The 17953-nt window shown below is 45.4% G+C and overlaps 2 protein-coding genes across 2 annotated transcripts; one reads left to right on the top strand and one right to left on the bottom strand.

Annotated features, from left to right (window-relative positions):
* Positions 1-1313: 1313 nt before the first annotated feature.
* LOC109468717 lies at positions 1314-6446 on the bottom strand. Its single transcript, XM_019767038.1, has 2 exons — positions 6398-6446; positions 1314-2836 (listed from the first exon to the last, which is right to left on the bottom strand). Exons 1-2 carry the CDS (start codon positions 6444-6446, stop codon positions 1314-1316), a joined length of 1572 nt encoding a protein of 523 aa, XP_019622597.1.
* Positions 6447-9679: 3233 nt separating this feature from the next.
* On the top strand, positions 9680-17745 carry LOC109468709. Its single transcript, XM_019767025.1, has 7 exons — positions 9680-9755; positions 10176-10372; positions 10839-11054; positions 11401-11502; positions 14329-14566; positions 15197-15880; positions 17501-17745. The coding sequence occupies exons 1-7, from the start codon at positions 9680-9682 to the stop codon at positions 17743-17745; spliced, it is 1758 nt and encodes a 585-aa protein (XP_019622584.1).
* The last annotated feature ends 208 nt before the right edge of the window (positions 17746-17953 follow it).

Genomic DNA, 17953 nt, shown 5'->3' with positions numbered 1-17953 from the left:
CTTTAAAAATGGTACACACTTCTTTCTCTGCTTAGCACTCAGCATATATGAGAAAGAGTGTGGGAAGGTCAAACACACAGCACTACCAGCGGACTAGCCCCCTGCTGTAGTGCATTGCACAACTGTGTGTCGCCCAAGGGCTACAGAAATGGATACGGGCACCACCCTACGCTCTGGATAAGGGCACGGGAGACCTTTCCTTTTTTTAATATTGCCATGAACCTATTAATCGAGCAAGTATTGGTTAAGATCGGGGTAATACCCAAGAGTACCCTTTCTGTGACCTACTATACCCAAGAGTATCACCCTGCCGCGGCTACGTTTTCATACCCCAACGATATACTCGTATCAGAGAAACCTTCATGATTAAATTAAATTAAATGCACCATTAAGATTTGGCGCCGCATCACTCATCTAAGGAGTGCAGATGGCACGAGTCATCGGAGACCCGGCAACAAACAATGGTGAACTTCATGCAAACTGTGCTCCAAATCCCCACAGGGAGGGGTCTCAACTCCTGCAAGATCCTGATAAATCTGGCTGATCCATTTTGTCGGTTATTTTGCGTTATCACGGCAACATTCGTCAAAATGGAACAAAGGAACTCCGGAGAGACCTACGATGCTCCCTGGATATGCAAACTGCTGAGGTGCCATAAAAGATAATTAGGAATCAGCATCAATTTCAGTTTCAATTCTTTATTTGGATACCAAACATAACAGACAAACGTGACATACAATGTTGCCTGAATGGCGTTGATATTTACAAGATAAAATGTAAAAAAATTATGTTCAGTAAGATAATTCTTTCAATCAGTGACTATTAATCCTAAGGTACATACCTCCGAATTTTCGACGACTAGTCAGTTCGTCTTGGTCACGGAATAATCCTAGTCTCGCAAGATCACGCGAGACTAGGACGAGACTTGCGTGGATCTTCTGCCCCCCTCTGCCTCCTTGCGGAGTAGAGGTAGGTAGGGCTTAGGCAGCTCCCAGCCTTCGTTGCGGTTCAGCTTGGCTCCCACTAGTTGGATGTGTATGGCCTCCTTAATCTTCCGATGTGCGTTGCGGGCTTCCTGGTCGATAATTTCGATCGTGTCTAGTATAGGTTGGGTGGTGACCCTATGTCCAGTCTGTAACTGGTGTTGACTAAGTGCAGACTTGTAGTCCTTACGGTCAATCGACTTCTGATGTTCACTTGACCTTTCCCCCAGCGATCTCTCTGTTTCTCCCACATACGTCTCACCGCAGTGTTCGCAGACAAATTATAAATGACACCACACTTTTCACTCGGATCTAAAGGATCTTTCGGGCTCACCAGGGCATTCCGTAGGGTGTAGCCTGGTTTTGAAACAGGCTAACGTTGTGTTTGGCAAACACTCGTTTCAGTCTTTCTGTAGTCCCTTTAATGTAAGGGAGTACAGCAAAGCTGGAGGGAGTTTGTCCCCTGTCTCCACGCTGTGTGTCCTTGTGGTTCCTCTGCTGTGTTTTTCTGGTGTCACCTTCTCTAAGGGCCCAGTCCGGATAGCCGCAGTGACGGAGTGCGTTCCTCACTTTCCCTTTCTCTACTTCTCTCAGGGTGCGGTCCTGAATGAGAGTGTCTGCCCTGTGCATTAAGGTTTTAACAATGCCGAGTTTCTGCTGGACGGGGTGGTTGGAGGACCACTGTAGGTAGTGGTCTGTGTGTGTCTCCTTCCGGTAGACATCCGTGGTGATGGTACGGTCCTGGTTCTTAATCAACATCACATCTAACATGGGGAGGCGACCATCTTGTTCTCTCTCCATCGTAAACTTAATACTGTCGTGTTGTTGGTTAATGTGTTCAAAGAGTTCTTGCTCATGTGCTTGCTGGTTGACTATCCCAGTGTCATCCACGTACCTACCCCAAAACTTGGGGCGGTGTGGGGCTGTGTCCAGGGCTTTCCGTTCAAATTCTTCCATGAACAAATTGGCAAGCACGGGGGATAGCGGGGAGCCCATTGCCATACCATACGTTTGTTCGTAAATCATGCTGTTGTACTGGAAGTATGTGGTGCTCACAACCAACAGGAGGAGATCCCCAAATTCCTCAGGAGTGAGCAGGGTACGACTCTTCCAGCTAGGGTCCTCCTCAGCCCTCTTAACCGCCATCTGAACCACCTCTTTCCCCGGGACACTGGTAAATAGGGCTGTGACATCAAAAGAGGTCAAGACATCCCCATCCTCCAACTTAACTTGTTGGATTTTGGTGACCAGGTCCTTAGAGTTATTGATGTGTTCTGCAGTCTGTCCCACTAAGGGCTTAAGGAGGTCTGCTAGGTGCCTTGCAAGATGGTAAGTAATAGAGTTGATGCCCGACACAATAGGTCTCAACCTAAGTGGATCTTTGTGGATTTTTGGTGTGGCATAGAACCTAGGGGTGGCATCTGAAGTGGGGTAAATCTTGTCATATACTTTTGGGTCAAGATGTCCTGCCTTCTTTATCTCCCTCAACTTCCTCTGTAATCTGCCCTTGAGTTTCTTGGTGGGATTCGTGGGCCCGATAACTTTGTAGGTATTCTTGTCATCGAGCAGTTTCTCACATTGTGCTACATATTCTGTTCTGTCCATGACTACAACAGCCTTACCTTTATCGGCAGGGAGGATGACGATGTCCTTGTTACCTTTCAGTGACTTGATGGCACGTTTCTCCTCCTTGGTAAGGTTAGGCTTCGGGGGTTTGGCATTCTGCAGAATGCCTACTACCTCGTTCCTCAGTAGCGATGCCTCCTCTTGGTCAAGTTTCTGGCAAGCGACCTCGGTGGCTGTGACGATCTCCTTGACGGGGATCGTGTCGGGGGTAACCGCAAAGTCTCGTCCTAGTCTCGCGTGATCTTGCGAGACTAGGATTATTCCGTGACCAAGACGAACTGACTAGTCGTCGAAAATTCGGAGGTATGTACCTTAGGATTAATAGTCACTGATTGAAAGAATTATCTTACTGAACTTACACTATACGTGACTGATGAATCTCTTCAATAAAAAAATTATATATTTACAACAACTATAAAAACAGTACAGTAAGTGTACAACCCAGATATTTACAAGGTCCATTATCTTCTGCCAGACTCTATCTGTACAATCCGGTTATAGAGTCTGATTGACTGGTGAAGGAAAGAGTTCTGTAGTCTTTTTGTTCTGGCGGGGGGGATAGAGATAGCGTTTTTGTTCCTGAGAGAACGACCGGGAGCTGTAGATCTGAAGAGAGGGACAAGGTCATGTAAGGGATGGAATCAGTAAGATTGCAATACGTTAGAGGTAATTCTGATGATCTTAAGATTGATATATATATGTACAGAGAGGCGAGAAGTTGACTCTACTACGTTAGCTTGGTACAACACTTTTGTCTACTATGATACTTATGTTCAACTCGTGTATCGTAGTATGTGCTTTGCTATATTTCTTTGTTATACGAGCACAAGTATGTTTACTGGGTCGTACGATAGACATGTACGTAGCCCTTGGAGGCATGAATGTACAGTAAAAGTTGAGGGGATCTATCGTAGAGTGGAACTTGCTGCCACCAAGTACAGTTGGGGCATTATCACCAGATAGCTTTAAACAACTCCTGCAGTTAGATGTGCAAAGGTTGTGTGTAACAGGTCGTTCGGTGTAATAAAGCCAGCTGCCGCCACGCCGCGTGCTTGCGAAGCTGGTGCACTGGTGTTACGCAGACACAGAATTTAAAATCTCTGACTCCCGCAAAGCTGCCCAGTAGAACTTGCCTTGTCCCGATGTATCAGGAAAGATCCTGCCCCAGGTGTCCCCTGATGGCCCTACTTGTTAGGCCATGTTGATTTGATTATATGGATGACATCCGCGCGAGCATGAATTTTCGGCCGTTTCCAAAAAAAAAAGTTTTCAACCATACTGTAAATCGTACAAAACAGTTGCAAAATGAGCAAAAATATACCATAAAATAATAAAAACTATACCAATGTCGTAGAATGCCAAAATCAAACGAAAAAAGACGAAATTGTAAAGAAATGAACTTGAAGACTAGATTATTCGCCAAACCATATTCTGTGCCATTTGCTCAACCCTCATGACCACGTAGATTTCATAATGAAAAGAACTTTGTTTTTGCAAAACTTTTTTTTTATTCGCACGCGCGCATCAGTTTTGGGGCTCCCGGAGGATGTCATCCATATAGTCAAATCAACATGGCCTTACAGAAGACTTGCCTACGCTAAACGCGTCCTTCCTCTTGTCCTGACGTATGACGCATGTTAGGACATACCCACGCACGCGCCAACATACTAGAACATAATCAATGTGTCACGTTAATGGACGATTAATGTCCTGTGTTCTACCGACCATTAAAACGGGTTCCTGATTATCCTTGGTACATTAGCTGGCGATAGGAAGCCATCAACTGAGATTACTGCTTAGATGCACACAAGTAGACAGGCATTGTCTTTGTGTTAGCTTTTTGTACTAGTTTAAAACAAATCTTTGTAACTATCAGTGTACTTCTGAGCTACGTGTATATAAAAAAGATTCTAAAAATGATACTGCTTTGATAATAGGCAGGGCTTTTCTTTTGTGTTAGCTCCCTGTTTTTTTTTTTTGGATTTAAAACAAAGCTTTACGTCAACTGTACATGGTCTGTACGCCACTTACTACTATAGTTAAAATTGATACTTTTAGCTGGCGAGAGGAAGCCATCAACTGAGATTACAGCTTAGATGCACAGGGAGACAGGCATTGTCTTTGTGTTAATTCTCTTGTCCTTGTTTTTGCGGCTTCAAAAAAATCTTCATAGCAGCTAGTAACGTTATATATACTTCTGACATATACGTGTATCTGTTTCAGGTTTCTCTGCGCTTAAAACTGATGCTTTTTAGCCGATTATAGCTTTCTGAACAGGGAAGCAGGATTATTCTTTTGTGTTAGCTCCCTGTTCTTGTTTTTGGGATTTAAAAAAAAGCCTTTACGTCAACTGTATATGGTCTGTACGTCAAACGGGTACTGTAATTCCTGATTTTTCCACTGTACTGTCATGTTCACTGTTTTCACTGTCACTTCCGTTTCGTGAACTTAACATTACAGTTAACAAATAATTCCTAGACTTTCTTTTTCCTGCACCTGTCGCCCCTACCTTTGTGTCTGTATACCGCGTTTGTGTGTGTGTTGTATACAGCCCGTTTAGGCTGAAATGTACAATAACGGATATCATTCGGGCTCTTTTACGGTCATGATTTAATGCTAATAAAAACTGCGCCCTCGGTCCAATAGATTCTGTCATACGAGCTGTTTGTTTTCAGAAGTTCGTAGGTCGAGAAATTGTATCACTGTCCCGTTTTCTATGAATTACAGATTTATATTAGCTCTGAAGCACTTCTTATGTAACATTTAGCCTTTAGTGTGCCTCACTGATATTTGTCTTTTCAATACAACTATGAACAAAAATAGTTACATATGGCTGGTTTATAGACATACAATACATGATACAGCAAATTGGAAGCTGTTTTTTTAAGCTTGTACAGCTTGTACAATTACTAGTCAACTAGTGTACACACAAATAAAAATGTATTGCACAGCATATATATAACATCACCAAAGCACTACACTAAATACAGATTTTAAAATTTACAACAATTACATTACTTAATAATAAGAATAGGATAATATTACATAGTAGACAAATATGATAAAACATAATAGTTCTATGAAATACTGGGATAGAGCGACGCTTCATCTTTTACGACATGGATGTCATTAATTTTCACCATGATTGACTTCCTTTCTCTTTGACGCCTGGTGCTTCTTTAACTGGATTATCCGTCCTCCAGTCCACAAAATCAATCAATTCTCACTCAGAAGACTGACAAAATTCTCTTCACTTGATCGATCAAGCTGGAATCTGAAGTCTAGAGGCGCCGATGGAACTTGAGAAGCTGCGATTGCTAATGGGTTATAGTCCTTCGAGTCAGTCACCAGAAAGTGTCAGGTCTGACACACGAGAAACAAACTACGTCGTTGAAGGTTAGACACTCAGGTAATAAACAAGATACGCCCAGAAAAACAGTGTCTCAAATAACTGGATTATGATTTTGAAAACGGTCAGACGTTTCAGGTAACATCCACTACCTTTCGTCCCAGACGTTATTTCTCACGACAGCACGCAGTATTCCCCGAGACTGTCTGCAGCACTTACTCCGCACAACTTGGCAGATATGAACGGGGGCGGCGCTAGGATTAATAAAGAACCGGGATTACATATCTCCTGACTTTGACAGATGACACCACTTACTGGCTTACTCCGGGGGATCAGCACAAGTCCTGCATAGGAATTGCCAAACAGGATCCGTAACGGTCGCGGTGTCCCATGTTAGAGAGATGTTACGACTAAAACGTTTAATGGGTTGCGGCACTACCTGACTTGGAACCCGGGCTCGGTGTCACAATAGGAATGTTTAAGGCCATGTCGATTTCATTATATGGATCATCATACTGTAAACCATAGAAAACAGCTGCAAAATGAGCAAATGTATACCGTAAGTTGGAAAAAATATTGGAAAACGATACCAATTAAAGGTGTAAAGAAATGAATTTGAAGAGAAGATTATTCGCCATAGCATACTCTGTGTCATTCATTTTGTGCAACCTTCATGACCACGTAGATTTCATAAATAAATGAAGGCACCTCATTTTGTCAAACCTTTTTTTATTCGCAGGCTGGTATCAGTTTTGGGGTTCCCAGTCGATGTCATCCATATAATCAAATCAACGTGGCCTAACTTTGAAATAAAATAGAATCACCCATTTGCTGTAAGCGCGTTTCTAAGAAGACGGGTTACAGTGTAGTGTGTGTAGTGTAGTTTATCACAAAATCTATGACACCTGACCTTTTTGGATAACAGTACATTTTCTTTTCTGAAAAGAATTAAGGCTAAATACATTTTAACTACTCTCTTCTATGACCCTCGTGCTGAAATGTCCTCCACTATAGTCTACCACCTTTAGGGAAATTACGAGGTAGTAGCTAACTGTAACGTTTATTCCACAGTGTTGCTACCAGTCTAATTTAGAGTGGATTTTCGTTTCTTGCGCAATTCTTTTTTTTAAATTCCAACATTTGATGACTGGACATGGTGACAGCACACTCAAGTTATATCAACTTATTTTATGCGGCCACCAACACAAAGGACGAATACAGGACAGGAAAATACTCATTTTCACTTGAGTTAAGTGAGGAAAGTCGTGTAAAGTGCCTTTCCCAAGGGCACAAGATCGGTGGCATGTCAGGACTCGAACCTGGGACCTTGGTTTTTTTTGTGCCACTCAAAAAGATTTTGCCTGAATGCCCCGACCTTCTGACAGGTATAGCTATCAACGCGCCGTAATAGTTTACAACAAGCGGCACAGGCTTATCTTAAACAACTCCTTCCCTTTCTCTCCTTTCTGTAGATGTTGCCCAAACACCGCGCTGATTTTTGCCCCCACCCATAGTAACCTTTGTCCCAAAACTGTCGGCCTTTTCCAAAGCCGTGCCGTGAGTTTACACACGGTGACGTAGCGAGCCGGGCGACCCAAAATGTAATCTGATTTCTCTCACAATGCTTGTTTACCGTCCCAGCTGTCAGGTTGGTAAAGGTAAGGCGGACTGTTGACCCAACTCCGCACACACGGCTCTGTAAGAGGCACGCAGCGGTCTTCAATTTCGTCTTAGGGAACAGATCGGAGGACAATTACCGACAGGTTATCGCTGCTAATCTGAAGGTTTTATAGTGGTTATTTGCCCATGCCTCCCACGACGGGACCTGTGAAGGCTCGGACACATCGTCGTACGACGAGGGCATTCTTGGGATTGTCCTACGTGTGTCGTACCTGTCCTGTTACGGAAAAGGCTATCTTGGATCCTTGTCGATGGTTATTTCTGTCACTCTTGTAGCTGTGGCACGTCGTCTTACGACGGCATTCTTGGGATTGTCCTACGTGTGTCGTACAAGTGTGTCGTTAAGCTGTCTTGTCGAGAAAAAGGCTGACTGCCTGAAAAAAATAATCTACGGCATCAGAATCATCCGACGACCTACTACTACGAATGTGACCGCACCGTAACAAACTTCCAGCTCACACCAAACGGGACTCTACAGAGGGTACACGTCGGCCCTGGCGTTGACCGCATAACTACAGGTAAGAGTAAAGTATATAGACTGAGTTCGTGATGTTTTGTTTGAGCGCCCCGACTTTGAAGTTCACCTGTTGCACACGCCGTTGCTCACGAACCAACATTTAGCAAATTAAAAGTACAGACATGACTGCGAAAGGGCAAATGTCTGCAAAACTTAGCCTCCGTAGCAGGCTTGTAGAACTGGGGGTTTGGTGGTCGTCGGCTGTTTTCTGATTAGCCCAGTTCAAAAAACGGGGGGAATTCAACCAGGCCGGCTATGTTGTCCATATGCAATCAGAAAATAGCACATAAAAGCTCCCAAAGACCCTGAGGACCCCCAAAACCCCCAGTTTTTTTTGCATGCTATGGAGACTATGCAAACCTTTGGTCACCGCCAGCAGAATTAACTGAGCGGGTTCAGCCTTTCCATGTGTCAAAACACACCTTAATCTGGATCCAGCGACGTTAATCTTTAATCGTGCGTGAGGAGTTTATATCAGAATTGACACGAGCATGATCCAGTGTTTGGTTCGTGACGTTTGGTGCCGTACCCTGTCTCAACAAGGTGCAAAGTGATCCCTATTGTTGTTGTAAACTTGTCGATTAAGGCCGGTAACGCCAGCGAAGTGTGTTTGTTGAGCAATGCTTGTTTTGTGTCGCACTGTAACTGTTATGGCCGTCCTGGCTAATCCTTGAGCAGATATTGGAGCAGAAGGTCGTAACATTTTCTGACTGCTTGGCTTCTCTGGTACTCTCCAAGCAGAGGTTGATGGTGGAAGATCGTTTGCTTGTTATATATGGCCTTTTTTGTCACTACCACCACCACTTGCGTGGGGAAATGGTTACAGACTGGCCAATTTTATACTGTCTTACCCCCACCAAAAGATCTGCTTGGAGATTATTCTATGGTACTGTGGTGGTGTCGCGGAGAAGCTAGGTAGTCAATACACGTTACAGACTTTCACCCCAACGTCTGCTTGGAGATTTGTTCTAGTCCTGTACACCCTACGTCATTAGATACTACAAACGAGCATTCAAGTACGCGGCTAGTGTTCTCACGACAACAACACACTCTTAGATGGTCCACACGTTTTGTAGAGTTTCTATTTGTCTAGAACCAATGTCAGTAAACTCTCCAAACATATACCGTATGTATTTGTGAATTCGAGGGGATTCATTCTTCAGCTAACCGACATCTCGCACACGCAGTCGTCCCTCAGTAAGACATCTGGAGCCTCATAGTTCCTGTTTAGAACTTTTATTCAGCCTGTCACACATGTTATGTACTATGTTACTATACTTCATTAATAGTTGTAACTTGTGTCTGTCTTTTTAGGAGGCTACCTTTATCACTATACCACTGCAGAAAGATTGTACATTGGCGAGAAAAACTTCTTTCCTAACTTTACACCTTAAACTTATTAAGTGTTATGGTGGTCCTCGTAGAATATGTGATTCCAATGTGTTGTTACAGTATGTTATGTTCTAATTTTCTTTCCATTATCCCTCAGGTATGACTATTTGACGTCTGCTCTTACTGTCAAACATGGCATCACGGCCAGGTACCCCGCGCGGCCACACGTCCCGACCAGGTACACCGCGAGGTCACACGTCCAGACCAGGTATGTAACATTGGCCGGATGGGGGGTTTATAGGTGCTACCAACTGACTCGACCTTTTGACTGGTGCTCGGGAGGTCGTGGGTTCGAACCCAGGCCCGGGACCAGGGGTTTTTATCTGTTTCTACTGGCTCCTCCCGTTTCTTACAGTGGTTCCTACACCGGCCCTGGGAGTTCTGGCAAAGAGTGTCGCTCCAGGGATGTCGAATTCGGAAGATTCGAAGACGAATCGAAAAGAAAAGGGGGAGTACTTTAACAGTGGGGTGTTTATAGACGCTACCAACTGACCCGGCTGATGGGTGTAGACCTTTTAGCTGATTCGGTAGGAGCGTCGGATTTGAAACTGGTGCTCGGAAGGTCGTGGGTTCGAACCCCGGCCCGGGATTTTTATCTGTTTCTACTCGCTCCTCCTGTTTCTTACAGGCACACCTCACGGCCACACCTCCCCGTCTCCCCTCTCCATCCGACACTTCAACTCCACGGAAGAGTACATGTCGGTCATCCGGAACGGGCTCTCTGATTGGCTAAACTCCCTCTACGACTTGAACTTGACCCCGGACGACCTGGTCGAGTGCCTGAGCACGGGGGTGGTGCTGTGTCACCACGCCAACACGTGGGAGGTCTGTTTGTTTATTTGTTTGTTTGTTTGTTTATTTGCACAACAACAATAAAAAAAGTAATACATAATACACTAATGATAAATAAAACAGGTGCAGGAGGAGGCAAAAAGCTTATTTATCTTATGCTAAGCCCTCCTCCTCTATACTAACCAAAACTAAACATGATTGAATTGAAATAATACATACATAAGGAATTGTTATCAAAATAATTCAAACATGGGCAAAATGATACAATAACAATAATGAAACAATAGTATACATAAATTGATATGAAATGAAATTGATATGAAATAATGAAAAGTTTATTGCAAATTCGTGCCCGGAGGCTAATTGCAAATTACAAAACATAAAAGAACAATGAAATAGGATATAAAATAACTTAAGTCTACATGATAAAGGTACTGTCTAGAACTATAACTATGTCTAAAACTATGTCTGAAGGGTTTGACTTCTCTTCTGTAAATAGGTGGAGAGCGGGACGGACTACCGCGTCCACTTCTCCCCCCGAGCCACCCAGGGGTCGTTCCAGGCCAGAGACAACGTGTCCCTCTTCATAGACTGGTGCCGCCGCAGTCTGCAGTTCCCGGAGACGCTTCTATTCGAAACGAACGATCTAGTGGAGGGGAGAAACGAGCACAACTTCCTGGTGTGTCTGTTGGAAGTGGCGAGGACAGGCGCGCAGGTCTTTTATTTATTTATTTCAACTTTATTTACATATGTATTACATGTAAAACGGTTATGGGAAACATGATTGACCTTTCAACTCTTTGACCAAAATTAAGTGACAGTCTCTTTCTCTGTGACACAAAGATTTAAATGATCAAAGAAGTAACAAATCACTGGGTCACGTTCAGACAAAAAACAATACTAGTAATTGAAACAGCAATTGAGACAATAATTGAAACAACAATTGAACAATTGTTCATTCCTTGACAAAGACTGGAGTTTGGGTGAGTCCAATTAATTGTGTTGGAAATTGCAGTTTAAACTTGCTGCATAATAATTGAACAACAATTATTGCACAACAGGTTGGGCTGCCGGAACCCGTGTTCGACCTGCCCGAGATGTGCGTGGAAAAGTTCGCCACCGGCCCGCTGAGTACCATACAGTTGTCTTACACTGGCAAGAAGGTAAGTTATCATGAAAGTTCATCGGTGTTGATAGTTACATGTTTATAGTTAAAACGTTTGATCCAACACAGAAAGTTCTCTCACCTAGAGCTTTCGACCAGTCACTCTAGTCTTCCTCAGTAGACTGACCCAGTGAAGCTTGTCACGTGGCTTCTTTGAAGTGTGACGTCAACACTGGGTCAAAGGTATCTGGTATCTGGTAGCCCATCACCCTTCGCTGAACCCCGACGGGGGCCGACATCGTCTACAAGATGTCCTTGCACGGGGCATACTAGCTCGAAAAGATTTCGAAATCCGGGTGATTTAGCCAGTATTGATTTGACGTCACCGACAAATGAGCTAACTTTCCGTCCGAGACATGGCTCACTTAAAAAGAAATAAATGCTGTGACCTACACAGATAAGGTCAATACCGGATAAAGTACAGGAAACCCATGTATGCCGTAGGAATTTCCATTCATCCAACAATCTCTGCTGGTTTGTGGGGTTGTGTGGCGTAGGGGCAGAATGCTCGACTCGGAACCAAGAGGTCCTGAGTTCGAGACCTGACATGCCACCGATCTTGTGCCCTTGAGAAGACACTTTACACGAATTACCTCACTTCACTCAGGTGAAAAATGAGTGTTGTAATCCCAAGGGCACAATATCAGCGGCATGTCAGGACTCGAACCCGGGAGCTCTTGGTTCGATTCGAGCGACATGAGTTTCAGAATAGTTTAGAATAACTGTAAACATTTAACTTAACTTTAACACGTAACAAGGACTTAATGACTTTAGTGTACCCGTTCTGTCAGACTAATAACAGCGAAAGGCAATTACAGAGCGATTGGCAAGTTGTCGTTCTCCGGTATTATCCAATTAAGATACGGCTTTCACGTGGGATTAAAATAAATCTTGTACCTCGGAAAATAATCTTCTTTAATTCAGCCTCCAACATTTCTCATTGATATTAGCCATACTAACGTTAGTCCAAGATTAAGAACATTATAGACATACATCCTACATAATGTCTTTGATTAGTCCAACGTGAAAGAAGATAATAGCGTACACGCATTGAACCTTTCAACGTCCTAAAGTCTGCTCCCTTTGGGAGTTCTGTATCTGTATCTGTATAGTCGGTATAACCGCCCTTCGTAACACACCAGCTTCGCAGGCACGCGGCGCGGCGGTAGCTGGCTACATTACACCGATCGACTTGTTACACCTATCCCTTGAACATCTAACTCTAGACATTGTTTAAAGCTATCTAATGACAATGCCCCTCCTGTGCTTGGTGACAGCGAGTTCCACTCTGCGATAGTTCTAGAAACAAATGAATTCTTGAACACCCTAATCCTTGGTTGATAACTCTGGTGCTTGAAGGCATGGCTATTTCTTGTTCTCTTCTGGGTTGGTATTGGGTACTTAGTAATTGGACGTCCACCAGTTTATTCGTCATTTTGCACATCATGCATAGTCTGGACACTTTCTTCTGTCTTATAGTGACACCCACTGTAGGTTACTTTTCATTTCTGTGACACTAGCACCTCTTTTATAGTTTTCATACAGAATCTTGCAGCTTGATTCTGTAGCCTTTCCAGTTTATCACTGTACCTGTGTTGTGTTGGATATGATCGCTATCGTGTCGTGTAGGTTTAACACCTCAACTAGTCAACACTCGTCCTCGACCTCTTCTTTCACACCCGCCGAGTGAAAAGTTCAAACTGCGGAGCTATTGAATGTTATCAACGAAGTACAGAACTTCAAACAAACGCCTTTGTGAAACACACTGTACCTTTATTGACAAGGTATTGATTGCTGTGTAGGCACCATAACTCTTCAGAAGCTCGGGGGTAATAAATGTCATGTAGCCGCTCTTAAATTGCTCTTTTTCACCGCTCCAGTTCTCTTGACAATCGTTTCAGAAGTTTCTGTAGTTAAGACTTCGAAAGTATCATATCTTAGCCTCCTTCGCAGTCTTGTTGGGCGTCGGCGTTATTTTTTCTCTGAGCGACGCCAGTAATATGCCGCCGCGAGGGACGATTTGCTGCCGAGGGAGTTTTTGCCACGGAGAGAAGGTTTCGCGCTCCGCGAAGGAGGCTAATCATATCTGTGGTTTAAAAAAAAAGCTAGGTCCCGTTCCACTCTATGCAGAGCATAGGGGTGGTGCCCATCTCCATTTCCATAGCCCTTGGGCGACACACAGTTGTGCAGGGCACTACAGCAGGGGGCTAGTCCGCTGGTAGTGCTGTGTGTTTGACCAAGCGAGCACTCTACCAATTGAGCTATTGCACCGGTACTGGATCTATTGTACTGGTTTTAGGGTCATCAAAAATTGAAGCGATATTAATCGTAGTATCATTCATGTCATATCCACGTATTGCTATTATTGGACAACCTTTTTGCTCCCGAATTGTCTTCATTTCTGGGTATCGCAGACAAAAGCCTCAAACTTAACGACTTAACCGCGGCGTTTTCAGTGAGCTTTAGCTGTCTGGAGAGTAGAGACAATGAGAGATGACTACTGATGATTTGGATATGATATCAAGTGGGGTCGTGTGGTGTGTGGCGTAGCGGTAGTGTGTTCGGCTCAGGACCAAGAGGTCCCGGGTTCGAATGACATGGGTAGGTGAATCCTACCCATGTCACCTACCCATCTTGTGCCCTTGGGAAAGGCACTTAACATGACTTTCCTCACTTCACTCAGGTGGAAATGAGTACCTAGCTCCGGATAGGACGTTAAATGTACTACTAACAACATGTATGCACGGTGCGGACATCTTAACTCTCTAAAGTACGACATTAAATGTTGAATGTTATTAAAAGCAAACTTCTTCTCTCTGCCCAGGTCGCTCGGACAGAGCCCAAACACGACTCTGGAACGACTCGGCAAACTCCACCTGTTCACAAGAGAGGCGGAGAAAAGAACGGTCACCCATCGACGGACAAAACCGAGACTGATCGACCAATGACACGCCCACACCAGCGGGCTGTCTCCTCTGATGGGACACCAGCCGGAAATGACGTCTCCTCCCCCGACAAGGCGACCGGAAATAACGTCATGATGGTTGTCCGTGACTCCCGCGGTAAGTCAAGTCAAATCAATCCTTATTGCACAACAATTGTAACGGGTACAATGCATGGCAAACTCTTCAGTACTACTTATCTAGCTAACATGTACTCTTATGCCTACAGTAATGCTTGCTTGCAAGTTCTGACTATGTATCGAAACTAACAATATACTACGTCGATTAAGGTTAGACAGCCAGGTAATAAGATACGCCAAAAAGCTGTTACTCAAGCAACTGGATATGATTTTTGGAAACGGTTATTTCCAAAATCATCCAGTTGCTTGAGTAACTGCTAGAGTGTACATCAGTTGGTTGAGTCAGATATAATATAATTTCGTCTAACTAAAGCGTTGTATATATATTGGCCTATGTAACACAGTGGCGTCGGTGGCGCAACGGTTAGAGCGTTGGAACCAAGAGGCCCCGGGTTCGATACTCACCGGCGTGGCCCGACGTTGTGCCCTTGGGAAAGGCACTTTACACGACTTCCCCGCCATGTGCGGTGGAGCGACGCCCACCGAGCCTCTTAGGCTAATCTGTCTAACTGGGTACCAAAAACACCCTACGGATTTGGTGCGCCGATGTGAGAACATCTGCACATTAGCCACTGAGAGCCGTTAAATTTTTTGTTGTTTTGTTGTACAGGTAAGCACACCGTGTTGCGGGACCGGACGGAGCCGGTGGACCTACAGGCCAAGAACTACCAGCTCGTGTGCGCGGACACCGTGGAGCTGCCGACCAATCAGGACACGCGAGACCGTGACGCAAAGTTACACGTCATGGCGGCGATTCCAAATATGGAAGCGAAGCCTGGAGATGACGTTTTTGTCAAAAGTGCTGCTACTACTACGGAGTTTGTTGCGCAGAGAGAGAAAAGCTGCCCCGTACACGGAAGGTCATCCTCTCTCGATGACGTCGATCTAGCACACGGGCAGCTCCCTCACGCGCCTAAGGAGAAAACTAGCCGGACAGCCAGACGTTGGTCAGACGGGTTTTCAACCCAGAGAATCGTCGGAAGAAGAGACAGCGGCAAGTCCCCATCGGAGCGCGTTCTGTCCAAAGTGGGAGCAAAAAGTTCCGGCCACTTCGAGTCCCCGTTCATGCAGTCAGACAGGCAGGTCTCGTCACCACGCCGGGGCTCGCTAGGCTGCTCGGTCTGCCCCAGACACTCAGACGCTGAGCAGCCGGAAAGTCTGGAGTCGTTCTGGGAGAGGCTGTCTCGGCCTAAGACCAGGAGGAAGTCCTTGCCGTCTGGCCTGCCCACTGTGTCTGAAAACGTCGCGAGACCAAGGCCGAAGTCGGCTGACGCCAGGCTACACATGAGACGGGGTACTTTTCCTATCAATAGTAGTAAGGAACAGCTTTCTATTAGTCCTAGAGGATACACAACAAAGAACGGTTACTCCTCGACGGACAGAAACGAGCCTGAGCGACCACGGACACGCCCTGGTTCAGCTATGGCTAAGTTAGGAGGTCCGGCTTCGCCGCCTCAAAGCGCACGCGAAAAAGAACGCCCGTTGTCAGCGAGGTACACAACGCAAAAGACACAAGACGATTATTCCGTTAAAACACAGAATAGGAAAGAAACGACAGAAGAAAGAAACAGAACCGGTGGTTTGTCAAACGGTAATTACATCAAGGAGCGGACTTCAATCAGTCCTAAAAGTATCAGAGGAAGGAACGCCTTTCCTGGCACATCTAGCAACGGGCCTGAATCACCTACACCTCGGCCTCGTTCAGCAATGGCGAAGTTAGAACGTCCCAGTTCGCCGCCTCAAAACGCAAGCGAAAGGGGGCGACCCTTAGCTGGGAGAAACGCGAAGGAAATGGCACAAAATATCCCTTCAGATATCAAGAAAGAATTGCGAGAGGAGAGAAACAGAACAAGCAGTTTTCCTAACAAGGAGCGAGCTTCGATAAGTCCCAGAGGTAACACAGAAAGTGTCACAAACTTTCCCTCCCCAAAACCTCGTCCGCGCTCCGCAATGGGAAAGTTAGAAGTATCGGGTGAGAAAGAGTTACCCTTAAACAGAAGGACCCTGAAGGAAAAGACGACACCTTCCTTTGCCCCGGATAGTAGTAGGAAAGAAGCGCTAGCAGCGGAGAGCAACGGAAGCGACAAAGGGAGCGGCCGAATCCCCCTGGAGCGCGCCAACAGTTTCGTTATCAAGGAAAAGTGCGCGCAAAATGAGACGTCGAACAGAACTGCGAATCACCAAAGAGAAACAACCAGCCTCTCCGCGGCCAGATCCAAGTCGCTGCCTCTCATTGACGAGGTTTTCGATAATAATAAACGACAAGAAAGCTTCACTTTTGGTGGCTCTAGGTCCACGAGACCAACAGATGCCAGCTACAGCATGTCAGAATCTTTTAAACAAAACAATTCGTACTATTCTACATCTATAGCTTTATCTAATCACACCTCGCACGGTCGAACCGTGGCCGGTGGGTCTCATGAGAGACGTCGTGTGTCGGACTCCTGCGCCGTTGTCGGACGAAACCGCACTGAAGTCGACCGGGAAGTTTACGAGGACTTCCTGAAAGAAGTCAACGGGAGGAAGAAATCTGTGTCAAAACGCCTCAGTTCGCCGCCTACAGTCGATCGCCAAGTAACAACAACAGCAACAGTTGACCGACAAACATTAAAAACAACAGCAAAGACGTACACCAGTAGTAACGGCCACGCACAACATCACAGTAACGCATACAACAGGGAGACGATTTCTGGACAACATCACGACGCAGTCGACCGCCAAGTAACAACAACAGTTAACCGACAAATATCAACAACGGCAAAGCCGTACAACAGTAACGCATACAGCAGGGAGACGAATTCTGGACAAAATCACGAGGCTGAAGAGACAGACAGTTCTTCCTCTGGCTCTGGAGATGACACTTCACCTGACCAGAGAAGATCCAGTCTACGCCCGTGCACACCTGTCCCTTCAGATCACAAACTCCCCAGAACCGTGTCGCCCCGACAGGACCCGGTCCCCTGGCCGCCCTCTAAGATTCCCCGTCCGACATTTTACGCGGAACCGGAGGAGACGGTGGGCCCTGTGTCGCCCTCAGCTTGCTCGAACGCCAAAAACTTACAGGACTTCCTGGACTATCTGCACAAATCCAACGCGCTTCAGCGGTCAGACTCCGTGTCTTCGACGTCGGACTCCAGCGAAGGAAGCACTTTGATATGAATTGATTCTCTAATCTCCAAGCAGATCCCTTTCGGTGGCAAGACAGTATCCATTAGCCAGAGAAGGTCGCCGGCCACCAGGGTAGCGACAAAAAACGGCCATATATGAAAAGCTAAAGATCATTCCCCCACAACCTCTGCTTGGAGAGTAAATATTGATTCTCACAATGTCACTGTTAAAGTTACGTATATGTATTTTTGTAGCGTTA

This window comes from Branchiostoma belcheri, unplaced genomic scaffold, assembly GCF_001625305.1.
Source record: "Branchiostoma belcheri isolate BF01 breed outbred unplaced genomic scaffold, Haploidv18h27 scaffold10, whole genome shotgun sequence".
Lineage (NCBI taxonomy): Eukaryota > Metazoa > Chordata > Leptocardii > Amphioxiformes > Branchiostomatidae > Branchiostoma > Branchiostoma belcheri.
Note: the sequence above shows the minus strand (reverse complement) of the source record. Positions and strands in the feature narration are given on the sequence as shown.

Bases quoted from the DNA above. Each gene is read 5' to 3' on its own strand.
- LOC109468717 (XM_019767038.1), bottom strand. From the start codon at position 6,446: ATGGCCTTAAACATTCCTATTGTGACACCGAGCCCGGGTTCCAAGTCA. The intron at 2,837-6,397 runs GTAGTGCCGCAA...ACGCGAGACTAG, and splicing joins GAGCCCGGGTTCCAAGTCAG to GACGAGACTTTGCGGTTACC.
- LOC109468709 (XM_019767025.1), top strand. From the start codon at position 9,680: ATGGCATCACGGCCAGGTACCCCGCGCGGCCACACGTCCCGACCAGGT. The intron at 9,756-10,175 runs GTATGTAACATT...TGTTTCTTACAG, and splicing joins AGGTCACACGTCCAGACCAG to GCACACCTCACGGCCACACC. The intron at 15,881-17,500 runs GTACTTTTCCTA...CTGTCCCTTCAG, and splicing joins CAGGCTACACATGAGACGGG to ATCACAAACTCCCCAGAACC.